This window comes from Pyrgilauda ruficollis, unplaced genomic scaffold (genome assembly GCF_017590135.1).
Source record: "Pyrgilauda ruficollis isolate IOZ18807 unplaced genomic scaffold, ASM1759013v1 scaffold24, whole genome shotgun sequence".
Classification (NCBI taxonomy): domain Eukaryota; kingdom Metazoa; phylum Chordata; class Aves; order Passeriformes; family Passeridae; genus Pyrgilauda; species Pyrgilauda ruficollis.
In genome coordinates this window covers 7,400,565-7,424,097 of record NW_024523648.1, presented here as the reverse complement: position 1 = coordinate 7,424,097, position 23,533 = coordinate 7,400,565, and the positions used below count along the sequence as shown (strand labels likewise).

General features: G+C 37.6%; 1 protein-coding gene across 4 annotated transcripts in view; it reads left to right on the top strand.

Moving 5' to 3' along the window:
* The first annotated feature begins 6,814 nt into the window (after window positions 1–6,814).
* The window catches only part of HBS1L (HBS1 like translational GTPase), a 58,194-nt gene continuing 41,475 nt past the window's right edge, over window positions 6,815–23,533 (top strand). The window contains exons 1-5 of one of the 4 annotated variants that reach the window (XM_041469806.1): window positions 6,815–6,972; window positions 9,568–9,633; window positions 11,423–11,563; window positions 13,678–13,872; window positions 14,521–19,218. In XM_041469806.1, coding sequence (XP_041325740.1) covers window positions 6,930–6,972; window positions 9,568–9,633; window positions 11,423–11,563; window positions 13,678–13,872; window positions 14,521–15,929 — 1,854 coding nt within the window. In that variant the 5' untranslated portion in view covers window positions 6,815–6,929 and the 3' untranslated portion in view covers window positions 15,930–19,218. Of the gene's footprint in view, window positions 6,973–9,567; window positions 9,634–11,422; window positions 11,564–13,677; window positions 13,873–14,520; window positions 19,219–23,533 lie in introns of those variants that run through there. The other 3 variants (XM_041469804.1, XM_041469805.1, XM_041469807.1) reach the window with 3 other exon arrangements.

Sequence of the window (23,533 nt, the reverse complement as noted above, 5' to 3'; positions counted from 1 at the left end):
GCTGTAACCAGAATTGTCTCTATATCTCTGACCCATCACTGGGCCCGCACTATGATTGATGTGAAACTCTGTGTACACACAGAGTATGTAACACTCACTTTTTTACATGTTTTTTCATCTGAGGGATGAAAAATTTTTAATAATTTGAGTTCCCCTCTTACATCTTGCCAATGAATTTATGACGATTAAATATATATAAAAATTTTTTTTCAAAAGTTTGCAAACCTGTCCCTGCCAAAAGTCTCCACAAAAATTACTAACATAGAAGGGAAATTAAGTTCCAGCTTTATTTCCATGAGTGCAGGGCAAAGAGAGACTCTGTTGCTGCAGGGATCTCCTCTATTCCAAGATGATGTAGTTGATATTGTAAGAGGTGTTAGCCTCTGGTGTTAGACAGGTATTGTCTGCAGGAATGATTGGTGCAAGGTACCTGTATGAAGTACAGTGGGAAAATATTTTATCCATAGCAGAGACAGAAAGAAGCATTGTGTCCTTGCATGGTTTGGGGGGAAAAAATTAACGATAACTGAATTTGGCTTACACTGCAATCCTGTTGTGTCTTTCAGGAAATTCATTCAATGGATACAAACATAAAACACACATGGACTTCAATACAAAGATGAAGTCCACCACATCTGCAATCAGCAACAAAATCACATAAAACAATTATAATTTTAAACACACTAAGCAAATACTTATATAGTTAGCCTGTCCTCAGAGACAGCTTAGAAAGTGAGAAAATGTTATTTTCTGATGAGTTGTTTTGGAGGTAGCATGATGTTTAATTAGAACAGCCACATCAGTTCAGCTTTGGACACCAGTATTAAAATATTGATTCATAAGGCCTAAGTCATGTTTGCTTTTATAAAGCACAGGGGAGATGAGTAAGATATCTCCAGTTAAACTGAAATCATGCTGTCACCCACGAGGTAGCTGCTGCAGCACCCTAAGACCAAAAGCTTACATGCTGCTGTTCATAATAGATGGTGTACAAACTTGGAAATTTTGAGCTGGTAATTTTATTTTTTAATTGGTGTTTCTCCTTTACACTTTGTGGCTAATGTTTTCCTATTATCGAGGTCTAGCATATTTTAAGCACCCACCCAATTCTGTGGTATTATGTATTTTTTCTTAAGGTCTGAGTGACAAGTACATTGATATAAATGAATCATCATTTTGCAGGCATAAATTTTTATCAGATCGGTTTTCTAATAGATTTATACATTTAAGACAGGGCATCTGCCATTAAAGATTAGCTTCTGGAAGATAGGATGTTGTTCTAATAGCAAATGATACAATTTTATACTTTAAACATGTGAAACAAACTAGATAGTAAGTGAGCATCTTGTTAAGTAGTTGTTGGTTATCAGATAAGAAAAAATGGAACTAAAAGGATATTATTGTGCAGGATTTCCATTCTCTGCTAGAGTCACTGCTTTGTGTTGCAGGACTGCATTTGACTCTAGGATACACCAAATAGAGCATCTGAAGTGAATTATATCCTGTGATTGCAGGATGAATTAGCAATACCTTCTATGAGATTCCTCAGTGTGCAGTACGTGAGAATCATTTGAGAGATAAAGAGGGACTTGATAATTTCTTTAAGAATCAGCCTTTGAAAGTGAAATTTTTGGGGGGAGAGGAAACAAAAGACTTTAGTCAAAGACTGACATACAGTATCAGTCTGAATGAAGCCACATTTCTTATTCATCAAATGATGCTCCCTGACACGCTTAATAATACCACATAAATCTCTTCAACCCAATGCAGTTTTACAGATTCAGTACTGAGTCTCATGCGGGAAGAAATGTGACTCAGAATAACCATGGAGGTACTGGATTTCTGAGAGAGGCAAGTACAGGGGGTTTCCCTGACTCAGTGGCCCAAAATATATAGCTGGGTTTGTCAAAGGCAGCTCCCAAAAATGTAAACGTGCAGAACACAGAAAACAAAATCAGAGTAATTCTAACATAATTCTTAGACTTTAACAAGCTGTCTTCCCAACAAGCTAAGTATTACTGTGCCTCCTAGAAGCATACATGTGTCAGCATTTGTTTTTTATTTAAACTCTGTAAGAAGAGATCAGTAGTGGAATGTCCCAGTCAGATTTGTGTAATTAATTACTCTGCACAGGAAAGTGATGGATTTCTCAAACTGTATTTACCCTGCTTTGATTTGCAGACTTCTGTAATGTCTCTCAAACTACATTTTCCAGGATCTCAGTTCACTTTGATGTTTTTTTTTTCCTACAGATGCAGTAAAAAAGGTCTCACTGCTGTTACTGAAAGCTTGATTGCATCTCTATGTCCAATCATTACAGACAAATTGATGAAGTCACAGTTTATGGTAGTAGCCAGGATCCATGACAAACTTTTACAAGTGCTTGATAAATGGATGTATATAATCACACACAACAGAATGCTGCCTATATGCACTATAAATATATGTATGTGTCATTATAAATTGCTCTAGTGTGGACACATGCATCATATTCAACCAAGTCATAATGACAGCCTTCTGTTTTGCCTCTTCCTTAGCTCTGCAGCTCCCTTAATTTATCCTGTCACTCACTTATAACAAGAAAAGTAGATGGAATCTCTAACATGAAAATTTTAATATCTTGCAGAATTTTATACAGACTTTAAATATTTACTGTGATCATGTTTAAGTATTCCTATCATCTACACAAGCATGTAAACTGTTTGAATCTTGTTAATTTTTTTAGCCATGATCATTTAAGTTGCTCATTAACTTTGTAGTCTAAGTCTGTGCTGAATGAAAATTGTCTGCTTTTATCAGTTTAAAATTTGCCTTCTTTCAGTTTCAAGAAAATTGAGAAAAACTGTTACTATGAGAAAAAAAACCTCAATAGTTATTTCTGAGCCACTCCTAGTATAAACTTGGGTCGTGTTCCATTTTATGCATCTTCTCTGTAAGACAAACTCTTTTCATCACTTACCTCTCTCTGTACCAAGAATAAACTTCACAGACCAACTAGAAGTGAATGGCACTCTGTTGTAATAAAATATTGGTTTTAATCAGGGGTAAAACCAACAGATAATAGGTTTTCATTCAGTGCTTCACAGTGGCTTTAGCTACCATGTTCTTAGCAACCATGCTTAAATTTGAACTCCTTCTCTCCCAGCTGTGTGGTTCAAGGCAGTTCCCCTCCTTGCAGAGACCTAACTTCCCTTTCTGTGCCAGTATTTGGGTCACTGCAGATGAGAAGCAGTCAGAGAGCCAGCAGGGAGGGAGCAGGGTGACAGGGGAATTTGGGATTGAAATCAAAGTGTTACAGAAAGTATAGATTCACCTAAAGGCACTGAAATATTTTACTCCTTATTGTAACAGGAAGTTTACATTCTTGTGAGGAACACAATGTCGTCGACCTGGCAGTGTTAGGTTTATTGTTGGATTGGACTCAATAATCTTAAAGGTCTTTTCTAGTTTTAATGATTCTATGTTAAACTATACAAATAGGTCACTTTTCTAGACTGAATTGCCATTACATTGCTGTTTGCCATCAGCTGCCATCTAACTTAGCTGTTAATAGATCCTGTTGAAACTGTGTAAGGTCTTGACTTAACATAAATCACTCATATGTGAAACTTGTTGTTCGGCACTGATCCATTCCCAAAGAAATAATAGATATATTTAACAACCTCATTCATACTGTGAAAAATTGGAGACACTTGCTATTTACCATATGTACAAAATGATAATTTATTAATACTCTTTGTTTTCTGACTTTTAAATCATCTTCTGACTACATGGCATCATTTTAGACAAAAACAGACATGTATTTACTGGCTGCAGTTCTTTTGAGCTAGTCAGATCATTTAGCAGCTGGAAACGCATTTACTGACCTTGACAATCTATATTTTAGAACTTAACAGCCACAGATTGCTGAAAAAAGAGGATTAGCAGAAATGCTGCCACCTGGATTGAGACCGGTGATCTTAGTTCGCTTCTTAAGGCACATGCCTTAAAGTAATATATAATCTCAGTGGACAGGAAGAAATGAATGCCAGAAGTGACCCAGTTAGTCATCCCTCAGTCAGAACTGCTGGAGCCAGACTGACAAGGTTCTCTGATGTGCTTTAATTGCTGCTGAAGGAATAATGTTTAGTTATAGAATACTGCTTTGCCATCAGACTTTTCACGAATGTTGCATTCACATATAAGTAGCACTAACTGAGGAGGTATAGCTAGGGCTTGAGGACTAAAGCTCAGTATTTCTTGAACATCTTTCCCTAAAATATTTACATATATCTCAGAATTAAGAAAAGTCAAGGAATAATCACAGTGTATTTATGACTCTTTGAAGATACTATGTATGAAATAATAATATGAAGTTATTGTGCTCCTGTAAGAAATTTTTGGGTTTGGGTTCTTTTTTCCTTACATCTTGTATGATATAACCTATTACACTTTAAATGAAGAAAAAATTTCAAGTTCACTGTTAATGCCTTAGAAAGACTACAAAGTATACAATCTCCTCCATTTGACTTGCCCTTATATTCACCTTTATATTTTTACAACTGTTACTTATTTTCTTGTTTTGAACTAATTTTGAAATCTCGAAAACAATGTTACATTTGACTACCAAGCAAATAAAATGAGCATCCTATCTGTGGAGGTCACAGTAACTGAAGTAATGAAAAAATATTCAAACATGAAAAACTTATTATTTTATAAGCAGATGGTGATTTATGTAAAAAAAAAAAAGCATCAATAAGAAGGATAAAAGAAATGTCTTCGAAACACAATGTTCAGGTGTGAGAAATGAGAACTGTCACTACCTGAAAGAAAAAAAACCAAAACCTAAATGTACATAATTAATATTTACTAGAGTTTTTAACATTTGAAGAATGGGATCGAAGTAATTTCAGAGGCTTTTTACTTTTCCAAAGTAAAGCTGCTGGAGGCAGACTGGCAGGATGCTCTATAGTTATAGCGATGCAGTGTCTCAAGTTACTTCAATGAAGGCTCAAAAGCAAATGCTGGAATCAGGTTTTGAATTTAGAAGTCTGCTACCCTGGCCATGGTAAGAATGGATGATAGCAAGTCTCCACTTTTGTATCTTTGATGCAAGTCAAGAGATTTGGACAGATAAGGATTAGCACAACTACTGTCAAACCTCTGCTGCAGAGAACATTTGGGACACTAAAGGTCAACAGGACACCAGTATTAATCAGAAATCTTTGTTCCCAATTCCGTTTTAATCCCATCACTGTACGGAAGTCATTTCATAGAGCCTAAGCCTTTTCAGCTGCATGTGCTTCTCTGTAGAAATTAGTTAGAAATATGCAAATAATATAAGGAAACAATCTGCTACTTTGCATACTATTTGTATATGAACACAAACTTTTGGCTTATGGTTAATACTCCCTGCCTCTGGCAGTGACCAGGAAGGATGTGGAGTGGCAGACAGTGACAATTTTGGCATGTGGGTAAGGACAAGACAATAGTTAGGTGGCAGGTACAGAAGCAGGGCATGTGTATTCGTAGGGATGTGTGGCTGTGTGGTGGGGTATCAGAGGACACCTGGAGCATGCAGGTGGCTGGAGCGGGACTCGATTTCTAGTATTCTCAAGACTGGATGAAAAGATGGTAAATAAATTATTGAAGGTCTTAAAGATGAAGACACCTGACTTCAGAAATATTAATGGTGTAATTTGCCTAGCAGCTCCCGAGCCCACAGATGAGTGCAGGTATCTGGGGAAAAACTGGGCGGGCAGATATGGAAACAGATTCTATCAGAGCTGGAGTTCATGAACGGACATCTCTATCCCAATTCCCTTCCTCACCAGAGCTTAAGCTCCTGTCTGCTTGTCCTTCCCTGTCTGCCCCAGCAAGAGGAGCAGCTGCAGGGACATTCCTTGGTTATCCAAACCCTTGGCAGTGCAACTGCTCCTGCAGGCTGAAACTTGGCATTAGGAAGTGCCACAGTAATGTGCCAATGTAGTCAGATCAAGGCTCCATGGGGTCTAATGCTTCGACATTTTGCTTCTTAACACCGCCAACAGCAATGCTAATTATTACAGCTTGTAATTACCTAGAACAGCTCATTTAAGCCTGGCCACCAGTCAGTCCCTGGATTGCAATGGCTACTCGTCACCAAAAAGCCAGGTCAGCTGGAGCTGCTTCAGATCCAGAATTGGGAAAGGCCTTGTACTTAATTTCAAAGCCTTTCAAACCCTGCTCCTGTGGTGCTACACACATCACAGACACTTCAAGTGTGTTTAAATAAGCCTACCCTTAGTGAATGTCAGCCTATACAGAATGCTCCCTTTTCATCAGTGATGCAACTGGTTTTGAATAAACTTTAAAACACTTGCTTATATGTGTGCATGTAGAACTTCCCATTTTTGTCTTGAATAAAACTCATCACTGTCAGAAAATGGGCATCTCCTATCTAGATTTACCTTGTAACTCGCATTACTAAACAGACAGCTACTACAGACAGACTCTACGCTACTACACTCTACAGAATCACAGCAACGTTTATTCAGGTTGGAAGAGGCCTCCAAGATCACGGACACCAAATTCGGGCAGGTTTCCACCAGGACAGCTACACCTCGGCTCCAAGCGCCACCTCCAGCGGCCACCCGAGGGTTCCCCCGCCAGCTCGGGCGCTCCCCGCGCTCCCTCCGCTCCCGGGGCCGCCTCAGCCGAGCCCGGCGCGCGGGCGGGGCGCGAGCCCCTCCGGGAACCGCCCCCGGCCCCGCGCGACCCGCCGGCGCGAGCCAGGCGGGACGGGCCGTGCGCATGCCCAGCGGCGCAAGAGGGCGGAAGCGGCGCCCTGCGCGCCTGCGCAAGAGGGGATTCCGCCGGGCGCCGCCGTACTTCAACATGGCGACCTAGGCCGGCCGCGCCAGCGTCAACGCGGGCGGGCGAGCGAGGCCGTCGCGGCCGCTGTCGCCGTCATGTCCCGGCACAGGAACGTGCGAGGATATAACTACGACGAAGGTAGCGGTTATGGCGAGCAGGCGCCGGTGGCAGAGCTGCGGAGCCCGCCGTAGCTGCCGCTCCCTCCGCGCTCCCCTGGCCCGTGCCCCTGCCACCGGCCGGGCCTCCCGTCCCGGCGGCCGCGGGCAGGAGGGTGTGGCGGGGCTCGCGCGGCGGCAGGGGAGGGCCCGGGGGGCTGTCAGGGGCGGTGGGAGGGGAAAAGCCGCCCCCTCACCTCCCCTCGGCGGGGGTTGGACGGGGCTACGGGCGAGGCCTCTCCCCGCCCCGTTCCCGGCCCGTTTCCCGCCCGAGTGGGGAGGGTCGGGCGCACGTGGCCGCTCTGCCGTCCAGGACCTCCGCCTCCTGCCCTGGAGCTTCCACACGGGGAGAGCCTTGGCCTTGGTACGTGGTCCAAGCCACAGCTGCATGGCCTTGAGCTGCCCAAATTGACTCTGCTTTTTAGTAGCGGCACTGACTTGATAAAAGCCTCAGTAGGGTTGAATCCATCCATCTTTAGTCTTGAAAAACTTAAAAATTTGTATTCACGGCAAAACTCTAGCAAAGTGTTAATAGATAGGAGTTAACAGCTGTTACTTGAGGAAGAAATGTACTTCCTAAAGATGGAGTTGTGCATTTAGGGAATAATCTCTTTTTCAGGCCCTGTCTTATTTTACTTACGCTTCTTGCGTGGAGTGACGGAATTTTTCCATAAGAGCTTGGCTTGTACCTGCAGTACTGCAGCTTACTTTGTGCCCTGGCCCCATTAACTTACACAAACTGTAAATCCAAGTATTTTCTTTTTCCCTCAAAGCCTTTATTTTTGTTGGCTTGGGTTGTGGAGAAATGGACACACTTCAGTTCATACCAATATTTTAAAGAGCCGTTTGGTAGGAGAGCAGGAATTTTGTTGCTTCACTTTGTCAGAATATTAAAATATGCCAGATATGCGTCAGCCTGCCTCTAGTCTTCTGTTGAGTGAACAGACTATGAGGTTTTTATGTATTACAGTAGTACAAATTGGGTTTTGCACTCTGATATTGGAATTTCTTGGAAGTTGTAAATTGATGTGAGCTGTGCTGGCTGTGTGTTCCCACCTTGCAGTTTCTGCTAGTGTAAATGCACCTCATATAGCCAAAATCCTGAACTAGATTGGGAATTTTACTGCTTGATTTTGCATCCTCTAGAGAGCATTTTTCATCACTGATTGGTTGAAATGTTGATTTCAGCTGAGTTGCTGGCTTTTGCAAAGTTGAGTGTGCAATCCCTGGAGTTAATTTCACTATTGATACACTCATCAGACTCTTGTAATGAGTTTACTGAGATACACAGTAGCTGTAGCTATTAAGTTGCTTTTTGCTTTTGAAACATGACTGTGAGGTGATGTGTCAGGGCTTTACCCTTGTGCTATATGTTCCTTTGTAATCACACAGAATCATTTATGACCCAAGTGAAATAAACTTTGTATCTTCTGTATTAAAGGCAACATGTTGTTTTTTTTATGCTGCATGTGGTTCTGTAATGCCCAAATGTGAGTTGCATTTCTGAGCTAAATATTTACAGTATTTTTTGGTTTCCTTTCATAGGAAGACTTCTGAGGCCTTAGATCTTCTGGTCTTTATTTGACCATGTTCCATTTTTTCCTCTCTCCTTTCGGAGATATTGTGATCATAACCAAATGTGATATTCCATCTGCAAATATCTTGACAATACAGCTGGAATGCTTCAGTAGCTTCTACTCTGTTCTCTGTAATTTATGTAATTTTTAAATACTGATTTTTATAGTCAGTGCATGCTGTGGTCTGTCTTTTACAACAATAAATAATAGATGTTACTTGTGAAACTGCCAAGTGCAGTAATGTCTTTAATAACAGTTAGTTAATATTTCATTATTACTTAATGAAAATTATGCTATTCTTTTGAGATTGGCATAATACTAGTGTTCATTTTAGGAGAGAAAGGTGCATAACCTACTCTTTGTATTTCTTGGTACCTTTTTTTTTTTTCCTGAGGAAAGAACATTTTAATCTTTAAGTAACTGTTTAAGATACGTGCTTTTTACCTGAAACAATTTTGCATATTCAAAGGGAATTGTGAATTTTTTTTTTTTTTGCCTTGCTGAACTTCATTTGAAAGGTGGATGGGTGTGAGCATAAAGTAGAGAAGAAAGGTGAGACATGCATAGGAGTGGAGTAGAAATGCTGATCTGAGTTGTTGGGAGTAGAAATTGTAATTGAACTGCCTGTCTGGGGTGAAGACTGAGAGGTCAAGGAAAAATATCAAGAGAAGTGCCATGGGTAAAAATTTGTAGAATGTAGAAAGTTTGATTTAGTCTGTGAGGGCAAAGGAGATACTGAAGGAGGAGGTGTGAAGTATGGTAGCTCTTGAAAATTTTCAGCCTAATGAATAGACTATTAAATGTTAAATTGTATTATTGTAAGAAAATTGTTATTGGAACGTGGAAGGTTGTTTCTCACCTAGGTAAATAAACAGAACCTCACTGTACTTCTGGAATACAGGAAATGCATTATTACATAAAACCTTGTGCAAAATATATGCTTTGGATTATAATATTATTTAGAAATTGTGCAGCTTAATCTTGCTGTTTTTGCTTCATAGACTTTGAAGATGATGATGTGTATGGCCAGTCAGTAGAAGATGATTATTGCATTTCTCCTTCAACAGGTTAGTTCAAATAATTATCAAGTATTGTTCATTGATACCTGTTCTGATATTTATTGCTAAATGAAAACAAATTTTAAAAGCTAGTGACGCTTTTGAAAAGTGCCTAGTGGCCATAATCCTGTTACAGTCAGTTGTGTAGTGTTAGGCATTGGACGTTTGAAAGTCCCATTAAACAACTGGCCACATCTTGAGTCCTACAAGTATATGAGCCTAGATGGTTGGAATGTACTTGTTAATGTAAAAATCTGCTCTGTGGGAATGTGTTGATAACCTTGAAACATTTGGTGTCTTTTCCTGTGGTTAGTAGGATCTACCTGGGCTTAACAGTTGTTGTTGTGCAGCTGGTAGTTGATGTCTTCTATGCATCTTTGAGTGGGCAGGGAGTCTCATTGTGGGTTGCAGTGCTGGTCCTCTCATGCAAGGTCACGTGGAGCTAACCAGCCTTCCAGCATTTGCAGTGTTGCAAAGTAGATTTAAAAACAGCAATGGCTGTGTGCTCAGGTAAGGCATAATAGGAGTGGCTCAGCCCAGCTGAATTCAGCTCGGCTGTAGAACCATTAAGTTGTGTTCTCCAGTCAAGTCTCTGGCAAGATTATCAGTTTAGGGTTTCCCCAGATTTGGTGCCAGTGTTTCTAGAGTTGAGTAGGCCCTGGAAATAGTACAGCTGGTGTTGACGTGAAGCCGTGCTACTGCAGGTAACTGGTTTGGATCTAATCCACTGTGACTGTGATGTAGTGTGTGACCTCTGGCCACAAGAACTTGAGATAATTAAGTCTTTAAAACTCTGGTGTTCTCCTGTGCTGTTGATTTCAGTGATGAAAATGTGCAGTGCGTACCTTTTGCTCAAGTATAGACTGATAAATAGCAAAATTAATTCCTGACTGTGCACAGTAATTTTCCTAAGAACTCTGTGTGTGGAAGCTTCAATTATAAAATAATCTGATGTAGATTGTACAGCAGTCTTAACAGTTGCTTCAGTTATTGGGATTGAACATGAAGCAGTGTGTATGCTTTTGGGAAACAGTTGCTAGGAGTTGCTACTTCTGGATATACACCTGCTTTCAGTATGGATTTCAGAGCTGGGGAGAATATTATCTGGCATAAGGCAATTTGTTTACATTATGCTTTGCACATTTCTGAGAGTGTGCAATGACTGGGGCTCTTGTTCAGTGAGGAGTTTTATCTGTGTATGCTTTAATGTAGCTAAATCAGAGTGAAACCAGGCAGTTGTTTAAAGTTTTGTGTGAACACACATTTTTACTCATGGGCTATATTTCTAATGAAATTCCAAGAAAGAAAGGATGTGTTCATCTCCATTAAATTCTTATCAGTAATTTAACAGTCACATACTATAGTCACATACTTTAAAAGCCGTGCTAATTTCATGCTAACTTTTTAAAATTCAAACTGAAAGCAGTTGAAAATTCAGATTCAAAAATGATGTAAGGTTCTGAAGACATTAAGACATAGACTTGTATAGAAATTACTGTTTCTCAAACCTGGAATATAATCTTTCTTGTAATGTTGAACTTTACAGAATTGTTGCATTTCATTCATACAAGGATATTGCCCAGCCTGTAGTTTCACTGTGATGGCAGCTTATTTATATTCTAGTATGCTCTGTGCAGTCCTCAGTTAGCAGCCATTACACAGTAGTGTCTCACTACCCCCTTGAAACCACTGCAACAGTTCAGCATCCTAAATTATTTTACCTTTAGTTATGTTTTGCTTTTAAAGGAGGAAAACAATTTTACTTTTTTTTTAATACTTTATTTTTTACCTAATGCAGCAGCTCAGTTTATTTACTCCAGACGAGACAAACCAGCCACGTTTGCTGAGCCATTAGAAGAAGAATATGGCTGTGAAGGTACTGATGCTGCTGCTGCTGATTGTTTTACACCCACTCATCAGCTGACTGAAGTTGATAGAGGTAATTATAGACAACAACTATCAGAATAATCTCTTACATGAATTAAAGATTTACTAGAATAGTCTTAAATTAATGTTTCTTACTTGACTGACATTGTTCACAATTTTGGATTCTTGTTATAAAACAATACCCGTCTGGGAGATACCTTCAGTGGTCATTCTTCAAGTTCAAAACTACCTTTTGTGTACTACTTGGTACTTGGTTGCATACATTGAAATGTGTTCTTAGTTTCTTACTAGAAATAATGGGATTTTATGTGGAGACATTAGAGCTCAAATCTTGACTCTTGAATATTATAAAGTGAGTATTAGTATTAGAATTTCTTTCTGCTTTGCATTCCAAATTACAGCAATTAGCAGTATTTAAGAGGTTTTCAAAGTCTCTCATTTCCTTGAAAGAGTAGCCAATATTCTGTACAATCTTTTCTTACCCTTACCTTTTGAGTTTGTAAGACTTTAGTTTCCATTCAGTCTTGCAGTCATGAATTCAATGTTACAAGCTGAGTTCTGAACTGAGTGGTTGGGGAAAAATACTTGCTTTTGTTTTTTAAACTTGCTGCCTAATTGCCTAATTACTTGCTTTGTGAAAAACATTCACAAGTCTCTTTCCTAGGTATTAATAGTTAATATAGTTTTTAATGTTTTGGAAATAATCAGTGGTTTTTTTTTTTTAAATGTTGAAAAGATCGGACTAAAGTGTTTTGAAATCTGGTACTTAAAGAAGTTGCAGAAAATTCAGAACAGTGAATTAGAAAGAATTTTAATTCCATATCAAGTAAGTTGGTAGAAGTTAAGCTAATGCTTGGAGATAGGGTAAAATATGATACATTGGGGAATAATACACATGTTTTTACAGCAGGAAATAAAGCTGTGGAGGGCCATTTGAAAGAATGAGCCAGTATAATGGTACAGGTGATCTAGACAGTGCAGTCCTCTGGTTTTGCAGAATGCTTTTGACGGACTCACTTAAGACCTGGTGTTGGAGCAGGAAGGAAAGTAATATTTTAGACTAAAAAAAGAGGGAAAAGAAACCTCAAAATATCCACTTCTACTGTGAAAACAGTATGGTCTCACAAGACCTATTACGTTTGATACAGTATGTAGTGTTGGCCATTAATACAAAATTATTGATGTAGCCAGGGTGGTTGCAAAGAGTTTCACAAGGCTGGGTAGTAAACTGGCAACCAGCACATTGTGCAGGGCTCTGCCCACACTTGTTTTGCAGGGCAAATGTCTGAGGAAGATTCACTTGCTATTTGAATTACAGGTAAAGGGTGCTAATATAAATAACCTCACGGAGGCAGGAATTCTGTAGTATTGAATTCCCAAACTTCTTTATAAACATCTTCCAGGAAGTGTTCAAATAAAAATATGTAGCTGTCCTCCTGTTCTTCAGTTCCCGTTTTCTAAAATCTGAACTGGCAGAAACTGGGATTTCAGGAGGATTTTCTTCTGCTCTTTAGTGTTTGGTTCTGCTGTTTAGTGTATGGTTTCCAGTGAGGGGCAACCTGATGAATTGTCTGTCTTCTGTTGTGCAACAAATATCTTAGTAAAGGCTTATGGTAGTTGCAGAAGTATACTCCAAAGAAAATTGATTTTATCAACCAAAACATATCTTACAGTTTTAGAAAAGATTACAGGTAGTTTGAAACCTGGCATGTTGTTCCAGGCTTTCAATTGTTAAGGCCTGAGGACCCTGGAAATGCTGTTTTACTTTGGGTGTTAATTGTAGCATCTATAAACACTTAAAATGTGCTGTTCAGTGGAATTCTATGTTTACTTACTCTATTGCTTTGGATAATTTTAAGGTGATTATTTGTATTTCTTATCTGCAGTGAAGATAGTTATTTTACACATCAACATATTTCAGTTCTGAGACTTTCTAGATTAATAGTAATATGTTGTTTATTGCAATATGTGAAGAAGGTCAAATATTCTGCAGGGTGTGGGAACAAAGTTTATCAGGGCAGTACATGAGACTGAAATTTTCTAAAGGTTTTAACCCTTAGTGTAACATTTTTCCCTTCTGTTTGCTAATCAGAGGTGTGGTGCTAGGGGTTAGGCCATTGAAGACGTATTTTTGGGCAGCTTATAACAGTGATGTGTTTCTTTCAGCTCGTCTTAATTCATGCCTTGATCAAATGAGAGAAGTTTTGGCAGAGTCCATACCAGAACAAACAATGGTGCAAGCAGTACTGGATACTAAATTTGATGTACAAAAGGCTTTGGATCTTGTGCTTTCACAAGGCTGTAAGCAAAATGTGAAGACCAAGAATAAGGATGCTGTGATTTTAGCAAAGACTACAAAAGGTATACTTAGATTTAATTGCTTACATTCAAGGTGATTCATTTCTATCTACAGTTTAATTTGGGCTTTACAAACTGTGAAGACACTTATCATTGCAATAGTCATTTCTTGGAAAATGAAAGACGACTGACTTACTATATGTGTGTTCTAAAACATTTCAAGGAAAGAGCTTTTTTTTTGAGTCAAAATAACACCTCAGAGTCAGTTTAAATTTGTGACCATCTGCAGTTCATTATAGATTTCTATTTTATAATATATGACTTAACTGAATTAATGTATTTCTTTAAATTTGGAAAGCATCTTTAAATTTTTAGTGATTGTTATTTATTTGGTAAACTGACATCACCCATCCCTAGTATCTCCCTTTTTGGGCAGTGTCTATACAGTAGCTTTCTTATTCTGATTTGTACTTAAATGTCTGTAGTCTTTATTGACATTCTCTGCTGATTCTTAAAGTTCTTTATGTATTTCAGTAGATACGTGTGATTTACATGTAGAACATTCCTTGCCTTTGGATGACACTTAGTAATTAAATGCCTTTTCATGTTTCTTGATTTTTTTTTTTTGGTTGTGCTGTCAACTTTTAAAAAATGGGATATTTCATTGTGACTGGACTTCCATCTGAAAATCATTGGCTATTGTAAGGTAAGGAGACTTACGTTGTTGTCCAGAAATGTGTGTTGATGCAGACAGTTTCTCTTGCGCAGTAGACAGTTTTGCTGACAAAACCAACAAACCTGGTTTTGGAAACTTGACAGCCAAAAGTGATTCAGCTCTTTATTCTTTAACTACAAATTTTGAAAAATCCAATATACCTTCCTGTGAAAGGAAAGGATTGAAATCCTCTTCACTTGTTCCGTCATCTGCATTCAGTGATGATTTGTGTAAAGGATCATTTTGTGCACCTCTGAATAAACAGGCAGAGAAGCAACTACCAGAAAGTGCTAATGCAGTAAGTTTGGTTCCTGACAGTCAAGATGTTTTCTCTAGCATAGGAAGTAACCCACTGAAGTGCAAGGAAACACAGGACTTGAAATCCTTGCTGATGCAGAATGTGGTTTGTGATTCTCTGAGTCCTGATTGTAATAGTAATGCACATTTTTATAGTCCTCCATGTTTAGCAAGTGCTTTAGGAAACTTGGTTCTTGATAATGAAGTCAGTCATACTATAAATAAAAAGAATGAACTTCTTGAAAATTTATCTTCACTTGAACAAAGTAGAAAGCAAGAAAGCCTCTCTTCAGACATGGCTGCTTTGCCAGTGTTAAGATCTGGAAGTACATCATTGGCTGACTTGCTTCAAGAGCACCAGGAAAGCAGTGCTAGCCACTGTTACTCTTTGGCTGATCTTTACACCCAGTCAACAGCAAATCTCACTGATAGGAGGTTGGGAGCCTCATCATTATCACAACTAGTAAATCAACCCCAAACTTCAGGTGGGATGCCAGAGCTAACAGGATCTTTGTCTTCTCTAGCCCATTCTGAAGTTTGTCCAGTAAAGGAGGTTGAGAATTTATCACTCTCAGATTTAATAGCAGAGACTATTGAAATAGATAAAACTCAGCAAAGGATGGACTTGCCCATGCACAATGTAATTGAATTGAGGCCCTCCCAAGGAACCAACATTGATTTAAGTGTCCTTGTAAAAAATGCAGATGTATCTACAGAGAAAAGTGTGGTAAGACAGTCAAATATCTTTAGTCCCGAAACAAAACTTGTAAAAGAAAAGCAAGGAAAATGTTCTGGTTTTGCCAAAACAAACAGAAAACCCAAAAAAGGGCATGGTCTTAAGAGGCAGGATTTGTCCCTTTCATGGATAAAGGCGCTGCGTGCAAGACCTTCAGCTTTTGCTTTAACCTTGTGCCTCCGTTATCCTCCCAAAGGGTATAAGCGGTGCACAGTTGGGATACACAAAACTTTCCTATACAGTAGACAAGTACAAGATGTAAAACCCAAGGAAACTGGTCCTACAATAGCCATAACACCATTTGACTTCAAATCAGCATCTCCTGATGATATAGTGAAAGCTAACCAAAGAAAAGCTTTTACAAGACAGTAGTGAGGGAAAAAAAAGAGGCATCAGTGTTCATATTGAATTGTATTTTAAAAATCAATATAGGACCTATTTATGATCCAGAACTGATTTTTTTATTATTATTTTTTAAATTTACATATTACAATTCTTGCTGATAGGTAGAAATTTGTATGTGAACTTTTAAAGTGCTGCACTGAATATCCTAATTTTTGCATAATTTTCACTGACAGTTTAACATTTTTAACTTTTGGAAAGTCTTGAACTCTACCATACAGATATTGCATGTACAAAATTCTGTAAACACCATTAGACTTCTTGAAATATTGCTTTAGGTGTTGAAGATACAGTTCATTGGGACGAACAGTGAATTATTATTTTGTAAAGTAATTTACTTTTGCTATATGGTGTATAGTTTGGGGAGCAGGAACCTCAGTTTATATCACAACTGTTTTATTAAATGTTCTTAAAGTTAGATTTTCTGATAAAGGTATGTTATTAAACTATCAGTCTTATAATGGATGTTTCCAGTCAATGTCATTATTCTATCTTGATACTGATCACACTATTACAACAAAAATGCCTTTAGTTTTTAAAAGCCTCAAGGACCTCAGGTTTTGACAGTTCTGGTTGTGGTAGTAGATGTGAAGTTTTTGATAGGACCAAATTTGTAGGGGAGCAAGCAATTAAATTGTTGTTGTGCCCCACGACTCCAGTTAGCTATCAGAATGTGATATCCAGCATTTTAAACCAGCAATTTTATAGGTATGTACATGCTGCATGTATTTCATAAGAAGTTTCCCTAGGATTCTGTTTATCCTCAAGCCTTTCAGAGAAGTGCTGAAGTTTCAGTACTTTCAACTGTAGCATGCAAGTCTTTGCTCATTGAAAAAAAAATAAGGCAAAGCCTAAGTGCTGTTTGTGTCTGCCTCTTGTCTTTTTTGATGAAAACTTCCTTCAAAAATGGAAATGCATTCTCTTCTGCTGTTTGTACACATTGCAGTTACTTTGAATCCTTAGATGAAAGATCCAAATCAGAACATTCTGGACTTACTATGGTGCCCTGTTATTCAAATTAGTAGCTGCATGTATGTTTTAACTTTCCTTTTAGTCCACATTATGACCTCTAATATGTTCCCAGTGTCATTGCCAGTATTTTAGATTCAGAACAGCAATAAGTTCAATAGAGATACTGCTGCAACTAGAAAAACGTGTGTTTGTGAACTAATGCTAAACTTGGCAGCTAGTATGAAACAGCAGATACGACTTTCATCTAGTTTTAATCCAATTTTTTTGAGCATGTTAGATCAAAAAAAAAGACAAAACCTTTAGGTTTATTCCTGACTTCAGATTGCACTACGATTTTGTTTCTAAATAAAATAAAACAAAATGAAACATGTTCCAGTTCTCAGGTACAAATTTAATGGTCTGTATATTTTGCTTGTCTGTATATTTGTTTGTCTAGTTGTTGCATCTGTCACTTAGGACTAAGAGCAGTATGATCTCTGACCTTGTGAATGAAATTAATGTTTCTTACTCTAATTAATAAAAGTTTTATATAATGACAGTGCTGCAGTGTTTATGTTCCAGTTGATGTGTTAATTGATCATAACCCATTTGGAGTTCCTTTAAAGAATTAGATAATACAATCCAGTGTATATACTATGATCTGATAAGTTCATTAGCAGGAGCATAATTGTTTCCTGAGAAGACTTTCTATAGAAGTCTGGTGGATACTGATCGTACTACTGATTGTTTTATTGATTAGTCATAATAGCAAATTCTACTGTGTCAAGAATGTGAAATGCTTTTCAGTGATCTCTTTCTCTGCAGTTAATCCAAGCTTTAACTTCTCCCTTCTTAAAAATCCAAGTCTGTTTTTCCTACTCACCAAAGGGTCCTGTTAGCAGAGTTTGTAATTAAAACTCACTTTTCCCAAAATTTTCTGTATTTTTCTAGTAGAGAAATTCTGATTTTTCAACGTAAAATATGAGTGCAAAGTATGGCATTGTCATGCCTGTTGTATTTGTAGGTGGTTTTGCTTTCCTGTGTTTCAGATACTCCAGAAGACTTCATTAATGTCAGCAGAGATTTCTAATACATGTGGGTCTTTTAAAATTGAATAGCTTTGCTTTCCCATCTAAATATTTTATTTTCTCTGTCTGACTTCTCTTTTGATTCTGGTCTGTTTTCGCATTCCCCTGGCTGCCCTTATTTGCATAAAACTCCATAGCATTTGTTATCATTTTAGAGCATGAACTGGACATACAACTAAATATAGGTCCTGTGGATACCATTGGAACAAGTAGTAGGGGGCAATGTTTAGTACTAGAAGCTCAGTTTTGGCATAGTTTTCATGCTGATTAAAGCTTGAACAAGTGACTGAAGCCAAAGAGCATCAGCACTGTATGTTTATCATTGATTTTGCTGTGGAATTGTTACCTTAGTAAACAACTTTGGATCTTGTTAGGCAGCTAGATTTTCATATATAATTACTTTTTAATTGGCATTTGACTCTGGTGTTAGTGGTCATGAAGGAGCAGTATATGCTGTTTAGTGTGTAAACAGTAGGGGAGGGATTTTTCCTCAGTTTGCAATCCTGAATCCTGAAGTGAGCCTTGAATTAATACAGCCCTGCAGGTTAAACATTGGAGAAGGTACCTAAATGGTGGATTAACCTGAATTCCAATTAATTTTCAGCAGAGATTTATTTTCATGCCTAAACAATTTTATAGTTTTGTTTTTCTAAACAAAAAGTATTGTGTCACTATATTTGCTTTTTAAATTAAACAGATTTGATAATAATTTCCTTAATTATTTCTTTAATTATTTACTGAGAATGAGTTGTATGGTATCAAGGACAGGTTTAATTGTGTTAGAATACTGCATGATATGGTATGTGGTATTTTTGTGTAACAAATGTGTTTGACCTTTGCACTAAAGGGTTTGTGCCTAATGAATGTTAGAATTCTAGTAAACTGAATCTGCCTGTTTTATGCTTGACACGGTAAGCTTATTTTATCAGTTTATGTATATAATTCCCCCCCCCCCCTCTTTTTGCAGCTACTCTCTATCTTTGGCTAGTATGGGTTAATTGTTACTTGTTTTGGAATTCACGTATTAACATTGCAAAATACTTGTCTGTGTTTGCATATAAACAGAAAAAGTTAATATTAAACTGCATAGATGTACTGCTACTGTGTACTCCTAAGGCATTTAGTACATCAAGTCTATTTTGTGCATAATTTTCAGATGGCTGCTGACTATTTTTAATACAAAATTGACTTCTGGATGTTGCTTTATGTATGTAAATAAAATACATATTGTTGAAGGACTGAGTTAATTACATTTTCTTTTTAACTTACCTGATGGAAATAGAGTTAAATGTTCTGTAATGTTTATATCTATTGTCCAGTTCTTGTCCAGGTTTGCATGGGCATTCTTTGCACAGAAGATTCCTTTGGAGAAAGTAAGGCAAAATTTGGACAGTTCTCAAGATCTTAAATTTCACATGCAGCAAACTGCTTGAATTTCTAGAACTGGTGCACAATAGTATTTCAAAATGTTATTTTTAAGAGACTAATTGGTGCAGGGTGGTAGTCTTTGCAGTCTTGTGTTTTGTCCTATTTCCTTACTGTGCCATTCAGAAAAATTTTTCTGTAATCAACAATTTCTGAAAATCTGCACTTATGCAAACTGGTACTGCAAAAATGAGTATCTGGACAAAAGATTTGTATGAAGATACGATATGGCTTGTCTTTTTATGAAGCATACGTACTTTACAGTGCCATTTTACAATGGCAGTAGTTCATACATGAGGTAGGGTTATACAGACAGTCACATCTTTTTCAAATCTAAAGTACTCAACTTCTCAAGTTTTTAAAATGTGTTTGTATTAGGTTTCATTATGGATCAATATTTCAAGCAAATATTTCATCCCATTGTAATTCATGTAGTAAAGGTAAACTTCCTAAAGTGCTGAAAGAGGATGGTTCTCCATTTTTTGGGTTGTTGGTAGTTTTTGGTTTTGTTTTGGTTTTTTCTTTTTTTTTTTTTTTTTTAATAGAATTGAATTTTCATGGTTATCTTACTTTTCTTTTTGTTTCATTTTGTTAAAATGCAGACAGCTGATAAACTTAGATTTTATGTTCAATTTACTTCATCCAGACTTCTAATTAGAAGATAGGAAATGACAGTAGTCCAAGTTACCGATCTGCACTGGAGAACAATGTGAGGAAACAAAAAGCCAATGGTGATTTTTTTTATTTATTTAATCACAGTCTTGTCTTCCCAAATTGCTGTCTCAATGCTGTTCAATGGGAATGGATCTCTGTTTTAGTATTGCTGCATTATGCAGCAGTTGCTCCTTTGTGTGGTCTATTCAAGTACACTATATTACCAAAAAGTAAAAGCTAATTGCAATTTGTGATTTTAGATGATTCTTGAGTTGAACAATCTGTATGAAGCTGCTCATCAGCTTCTAGTGTCATCATGGACATCATGTTCTTTATCTGGTTTGTGGATTTGTTACATTGTATGCTTAAAAATGGCCCATTAGAAACAATTGTCAGTGACTTCTGAGGTGTGTCTAGTTCATTGCTCAAATAATTGATTAGTATGCTTAGTGTTGGTAGGATTCCTTTAGAAAATAACCCATTGTCCTATAAGCTTCTGGTAATAATAAGACCAGCATATGACTCGAACCTATAAAATGGTTGTAGTCTGTAGAGATTAAAATGATATTTGAAAGAGAATCTTTGAACCATTTCTTAAGAATTAGACTTATGAAAGCATAGTGAAAATTATTTTACTCTTTTTATAATGAGATTATGGAGATTTTAGAGAAGAGTCGCTCATGAAGTATTTACTCATCATCAGTGAGGTCCTAGCTGACTGGAAGCTGGTGAACATTGTCCTGATTTTCAAGATGGGCATTAAGGAAGACCCCAGAAATTACAGGCCCATCAATCTCACTTCAGTATCTGATAAAGTTATGGAAAAGATTTTTCTGGGAGGTATTGAAAAACATCTTAAAGACAACACAGTCAGTGGTCACAGCCAGTATGGCTTCATGAAAGTCCTGTCTGATTTTGTTTTATTACAAGGTAACATGCCTAGTTGGCCAAGGGAATCCAGTTGATGTAATCTTTTTGGATTTCAGTAAAGCTTTAGATACTCTCACAGGTCCTTCTGGACAAAATGTCCAGCATGCAGCTGGATAAACACATCATGAGATGGGTGAGCTGCTGGCTCGTGGATCAGGCGCAAAGGTTTATAGTGAGTGATGTGACCTCAGGCATCTCTAGTGAGGCTCAATCCTTGGCTCTGTGCTCTTCAACATCTTTGTAAATGACTTGGACACAGGACTGGAAGGGATAATGAGCAAGTTCACAGATGATGGAAAACTGGGAGGAGCTGTGGACTCCCTTGAGGGCAGAGAGGCCATATAGAGAGACATCAGTAAATTGAAGACTTGGGCAGTCACCAAGTGAAGGTCAACAAGAGCAAGTGTCAGATTCTACACCTGGGATGAGACAACCTAGGGACAGGACCTGAGCGAATGGCCTGAAGTTGTGTCAAGGGAGGTTTAAAGTGGATACAAGAAAAAGGTTTTTCACCTAGAGGGTGTTTAGGCACTGGAACAGGGTCCCCAGGAAAGTGTTCACAGCACCAGCCTGACAGAGTTCAGGAGGTGTTTGGATGATGCTCCTGGGCACATGGTGTGACTCTTGGGGTTGGTGTTCTGCAGGGGCAGGAACTGGACTTGGTCCTTGTGGCTGCCTTGCAACTCAGAATGTACTGTAATTTTGTGAATATGTGGAAGTAATAGCTGATGAAGACTGATATTATTTTGATATTTTGAGTCCTTTTTATCCATAACATGAAGGAATGAAAGCTTAATACAGATTTCTCTTTTTTGACTGGTAGCATATGTTCTTGACATGTGTAGCATTTCTTAGGTGCTCTTTTTTCTGGTATTAGTGATATTCAGATATTGCAATTTGAAACACGGTAAGTTGTTCTCACTCTAGTCAAGACAAGCAAAGATTTTTGTTTCAGGAAATGTAGCTGGTATTTATGGGTTCTCTGAGAAATCTTTCCTAAATCCAGATTTCTAAAAAGTATTTATGTGAAAATGGTACCCTCAGTGAAAAACATTTACATTTTCATTTAATTTCTGCATTTTTTTTCTAGCTAAACTACATTTTCATTTCTTTTTGCTTGTGTTAGTGTTACAGAACAAACAGATACTGGTGATTGAGCAAGGTTCTATTCCATTTTAGGCACCATTAACGGAATTGTTAACCACTTCATGACATTAAGATTTTTGATTTTAGTGATGCTTAAGCAAGAAAGAGGTCAGATGTCTGTAAATGTGCAGTCCTTGCAGGAAATAAAAAGCGATGCAAACTGAGTCTGTTTGGTTTGGTTGTTGTTGGGGCAGCAAGGAATCTAGAGTTGAGCTGTCTTTGTGGTGGCACTGGCTATTTTGTTTTGTGGTAATTTCTCAAGAATAGCACCAAGAATAGGTCTATTCTTATAAATATTTAATAAGAAACAAACTTCACAGTAGAGAGTCAAAGTTGAAAGCAAGGCACAGGAAGCTGAAAAGCCTTACTCATGACATGCCAAATAATTAGGAATAGAGCACGTCTCACATTTAAGTCTAGGTTTGTACGTATTTGGCTTTGCTACTTTCTTTTTCTTATAGAGAAGCAGTTAATAGATATTAACAGAGAAACAGGTATTTCTTCACTGACATGTATCTTTGGTTTATGCTTTTTATTAATTCTGCATTTATTTAGGATTTTGACATAACTGGTGATACAGTGTGGGTAGTTTCAAGAAAAGAACAAATAAAATTGCCAGGTGCTTACTTTGCATTTTGTTAATGTTTCAGTTCATTTTCTGAATTTTTTTTTTTTTTTGCCTCTCCTGCATAAGTATCTTCCTTTATTTTTGCTTTACATCGGTAGCAGTTAAAAATGAAAAAATCACACAAACATCACCACAATGTGACTTGATGTAATTAGCTGTTTCTTTTTGCTCAGTTGAATGCAGCAAGCTTTGGTTTTGGTTCAGAATGATACGAGTTTGTCTTCCCATGGACAAATACTTACTTGTTTTCTGTCTTTTTATGTTGCTGTTGGTCATTGTGATAGTGGTTACTTCTTAGTTCAAAGTGTCAGAATGCAGATTATTGGGCTTTAACAGATAACATTTATCACTTCTGGTTGTGGTTAATGGACAAGTGAAGTTGGGAGCCTTCAGTGACCAAAACAACCCAAGCAAAACCAGGCAAACTGATACTTTTGGATTTTATTTATAGGGAGAATTCCAAAGAAGAGCAAACTTTCTGAAGTTTAATGGTGATGTGCAATATTTTTTCATTAGCTTTAGATTTCCTCAGGTTTTGCTGCCATTTATCATATTAGGCTCTGATGCTTTGATTTAGGTAATTTAAAAATGCATTATTTATACATGGGTAGCTGAGAAGAAATTTTTATTCCCAACTTCAGTTGGATGTGGTAACTTTTCTGTAACATTACAATTCTCAAATGTCTGCTATAGAGATGAGAACCTGTTGTACATTATTATACTCAGATATGTTATGCATTTCGTCTGTGACA